We start from the raw sequence: 4651 nt of genomic DNA on the forward strand, positions 1-4651 counted from the left end.
AGTGTAAAGCAATGGATGAAGTTTCTTAAAGAAAGCTCAACCGTACTTTGAAAATTCCTGTTTGATATTATATATTTTCTTTATGTAAACTCGAAAATCATTGAGAGCGAAGCCCTCATTTACAATGACGTCGAGCATGTAAAAGAAACATTACAATGCACGACAAGCAAATAAAAGATAAAACCTTAAAATAATGATCAATTAAGAACAGACAACAATTAAAAAGTAATTTTAACAAAAAGTCAGATGAGGTGCAACCAGAGGTTAAAAAGTTTAAAACGAACGATTTAAAATGACTAAAAGAAACAAATGCATTAATTTTTAAAGTGCTTTGAAGGGCATTCCATGCATATGGTGCAAAAAAGTCAAAAGCAGATTTTCCCAGCTCTGAATTAACTCTGGGAACCTGGAGAGTAAGCCAATAAGTAGATCTGATGTGTTGTGCTGCAGAGGACCAAACTATCATAGAAGATAAATATGACGGTAGCATCCCAACAAGCGCTTTAAAGTCAACTGGTATGAGTGTAAATTCAACATTCAACATGTGACAAAGTAAGCATGATCAAAGGGTTTATTTCTAAATAAATTTTATTACAAATTTGTATGCATTTCATAAAAAATTTTACAGTTACAAAAAGAGCAACAAGCCATATCCAAAGTGACTTTATATTACTCTTAATGGTTGTCAGTAGCGTTACATAAACAGCTGATACAATGTACTAAACCACACTGGCTTATAAGTTTAGTTTTTTAACTTATTAACTGAGTAATACTGTTAAAGTTGCTGTTGGTAGTCACAGAGTAAACATCTGTTCAGAGAGAGGGACTTCAAATGTCAACACTATCCCTCCCAACCAGATTTCCTCTTAGCCCCCCAACACAGATCAGCGTGTGCAGTCATGATAGTGCCGGACTCATAACCAATCGGACGACCTAGTAGGGGTCGCCCCTTAACCAATCAGGACAGATGATTGGAGATTGGCTATGATTGGTCCATCATAACGGGAACAAGGGGAATAATAACATTGCTTGATACAAAGGAGTTGGAAAACGCAGAGATTTCGCAATAGTCTCAAATTACTCCACTTACCGATGAGTACCAATGGGCATTATGACCTTTTCTCCAAAAGCAAAGTTTTTTACACCATTCCTACCAACAGCAGCTTTAAAGTGTTCTGTTGAGATGAAATGTATTTTAGAAGATGCTAGGTAATTTACAAAAATACTAATTATTAATGTAGTTTAGTCAACTTCCTCCATCCTTGATGTGTCATCATCTCCCTCCAAGACTGGCATGTCTTCATCGGCAGGCTGAATGAGGTCCTCAACTGCAGAATCATCATCATCAATGCCTGTGAATGAGAAACAATTCATAAGCCACAATAGCCAGGTATTGATGTATAATAAACAGACTACTTCATGTAATATCTGTGATGTCTGTAGTCAGGGAAAATAAGCTTACCAAGACCCAGCTTGATCATTCTGTAGATGCGGTTGGCATGTGTCTGTGGGTCCTCCAGTGTGAATCCTGAAGACAGCAGGGCTGTTTCGAACAGAAGGATAACCAAGTCCTTAACAGCCTTGTCGTTCTTGTCAACCTCTGCCTTTTGCCTCAGGGTCTCCACGATGGGGTGGTCGGGGTTGATCTCAAGGTGCTTCTTTGCTGTCATGTAGCCCATGGTGGAGTTATCCCTCAGAGCCTGGGACTTCATGATCCTCTCCATGTTAGCCGTCCAGCCATAAGTGCTGGTGACGATGCAGCATGGGGAGGAGACCAGGCGGTTGGAGACTGTGACCTGTGGTAGAAAATATGAATTAATATAATAACTTGCTTTAGTCAACAGAAAACAAAGTTAGAAAGCACCTATTGTGAAATATTGTGTTATTGTCATGGTCATAGAAATGTGACAGCTGTGTTAGTGAACATTAAGATGACTCTCTCCGTCATTACCTTTTCTATCTTCTTGTCGAGGATGTCCTTCATGATCTTGCACAGGTTTTCAAATTTAGTTTTGAGCTCCTCCTGCTTCTTCTTCTCATCATCATCCTCAGGCAGCTCCAGGCCTTCCTTGGTTACTGAAATCAGGTTCTTGCCATCATACTCCTTCAGCTGCTGGACACAGTACTCATCGATGGGCTCGATCATGTAGATGACCTCAAGGCCAGCTTTGCGAAGGCGCTCCACGAAGGCAGAGTTAGCCACCTGGTCTTTGGTCTCACCTGTAGAAGGTAAGGCAAATTGAATTGTACTGTAGTTATGACCAAATTATTTTTAAGCAAGAGTAAAAGAAAAAGAAGAATAGACATTGAGTTGAATATCTTACCAGTGATGTAGTAGATGTGTTTCTGGTTCTCCTTCATGCGGCAAACATATTCTTTCAGGGAAATCATCTCATCTCCGGACGCTGAGGTGAAGTAACGCAGCAGGTCTGACAACTTCTTCCTGTTGGCGGAGTCTTCATGGATACCAAGCTGAAACATGAAAGGATGTGTTAGTGAATTTCTGCTTTGCACAAGTAAAATAGAAAATTCCTGTGAGTTATTATGATTAAAGACAAAAATACAAAATGTTAAACCTACCTTGATGTTCTTGGAGAACTGCTCGTAGTATTTCTTGTAGTTGTCCTTGTCCTCTGAGAGCTCAGTGAAGAGCTCCAGGCACTTCTTGACCAGGTTCTTGCGGATGACTTTGAGGATCTTGCTCTGCTGCAGCATCTCTCTGGAGATGTTCAGGGGCAGATCCTCAGAGTCCACCACACCCTTGATGAAATCTGAAGCGTAATAAAGAAAGTATGTTCACACCTCTGAGCTGATTTTTTCAGCTCATGAACAAACTGTGTAACCTGGTGATGCCACTTTGGTTTGGTTTGTTATACTCACTGAGGTACTCAGGGATGAGCTCATCGCAGTTGTCCATGATGAAGACTCTGCGGACGTACAGCTTGATGTTGTTCTTCTTTTTCTTGTTCTCAAAGAGGTCAAAAGAAGCTCTTCTGGGTACAAAGAGTAAAGCACGGAACTCCAGCTGACCCTCCACTGAGAAATGCTGCAGACAAAAACATCAGTGAGAAGTTAAAACCTTAAAATCTTCACAAAGAGAGGACACAAGAATTTCTAGAGGTACGTCTGGAGATCTTACTTTGACAGCCAGGTGGTCTTCCCAGTCGTTGGTCAGACTCTTGTAGAACTCTCCATACTCATCATTGGTGATGTCATCAGGGTTACGGGTCCAGATTGGCTTGGTCTTGTTCAGCTCCTGGGCGTCAATGTACTTTTCCTTGACCTTCTTCTTCCTCTTGTTCTGACCGTCCTTTGAGTCTTCATCTTCATCAGATCCGACATCCTCGATCTTGGGTTTGTCCTTGTTCTCAGCAGCATCTTTCTCAACTTCCTCCTCCTTCTCTCCTCCCTCCAGGTCCACTTCCTTCTCCCTTGTCTTCTCCACCTTGAAAATAAAAGAAGATTGGTGGTTTGAGAATATTTATCTAAACATTGTCAATATCAGGGCTTATCATGAGGTTTTATCACTGCAGTTGTCGTTGCTAATATCACTTACATAAAGGGTAATGGGGTAGCCAATGAACTGAGAGTGCTTCTTCACAACTTCCTTGATGCGCTTCTCCTCGCAGTATTCTGTCTGATCTTCTTTGAGGTGAAGGATCACTTTTGTGCCTCTGCCGATGGACTCTCCTAAAAAAATAACAATTGAAAATATTTATAAGACCAGTTTCTTTCAAAATACTGAATGGAGCATTAAATCTGTGCTGGCAATCAAACTTACCAGGGTCTACTTTTACTGTGAAGGATCCTCCAGCTGCAGACTCCCAGATGTACTGCTCGTCATCATTGTGCTTGGTAATGACTGTCACTCTCTCAGCCACCAGGTAGGCGGAGTAGAAACCAACACCAAACTGACCAATCATGGAGATGTCAGCTCCAGCCTGCAGAGCTTCCATGAAAGCCTTGGTGCCAGACTTGGCGATGGTGCCCAGGTTGTTGATCAGATCAGCCTTTGTCATGCCGATACCTGTGTCCATCAGGGTGAGAGTGCGGGCCAGCAGGTCAGGCGTGACTTCAATCTTCAGGTCCTTGCAGGAGTCGAGTCTGCTGGGGTCTGTCAGGCTTTCGTATCTGATTTTGTCCAAGGCCTGTCCAGAGGGTATGATGTAGTTAGCAGAGTAAAGTCCAAATTCAGGTGGGGACCACTAACATTAAGCAAAAACTTAAGCGTGAAAAGTGAAAAAGAGCTGCTTTTACTTACATCAGAGGAGTTGGAGATAAGCTCTCTAAGGAAGATCTCTTTGTTTGAGTAGAAGGTGTTGATGATCAGGGACATCAGCTGAGCAATCTCAGCCTGGAAAGCAAAGGTCTCCACTTCTTCCTCCATGACGGGTCCTGCGTTCTCAGGCATCTAAAGCAAAGCACATATGATGTTTAATTTTATGCAAAAATGGTCTTAACATTTTCTCTAAAATATTTAATTCAATTTATATGTTTCGTATCTAATAAATATGAATCCAAAATGCTGATATCTTAAATCTCCCTTCCTCCCTTCAGCCTCATGGCTTAAGGGGGGTAATTAATGCTGATAGTAGATGAACACATGTTCCCTCTGTCTCTCCCTTGCCATTTGGTCACTGGGTGGAGTTCT

General features: G+C 41.7%; 1 protein-coding gene across 1 annotated transcript; it reads right to left on the bottom strand.

Annotated features, from left to right (window-relative positions):
* Positions 1–1171: 1171 nt before the first annotated feature.
* Positions 1172–4411, bottom strand: hsp90aa1.1 (heat shock protein 90, alpha (cytosolic), class A member 1, tandem duplicate 1). Its single transcript, XM_034699569.1, has 10 exons — positions 4262–4411; positions 3782–4148; positions 3557–3690; positions 3140–3445; positions 2881–3046; positions 2581–2771; positions 2325–2472; positions 1952–2220; positions 1463–1796; positions 1172–1352 (listed from the first exon to the last, which is right to left on the bottom strand). Exons 1-10 carry the CDS (start codon positions 4409–4411, stop codon positions 1243–1245), a joined length of 2175 nt encoding a protein of 724 aa, XP_034555460.1. The 3' UTR covers positions 1172–1242.
* Positions 4412–4651: the final 240 nt, after the last annotated feature.

This window comes from Notolabrus celidotus, chromosome 13 (assembly GCF_009762535.1).
Source record: "Notolabrus celidotus isolate fNotCel1 chromosome 13, fNotCel1.pri, whole genome shotgun sequence".
Taxonomy (NCBI): Eukaryota; Metazoa; Chordata; class Actinopteri; order Labriformes; family Labridae; genus Notolabrus; species Notolabrus celidotus.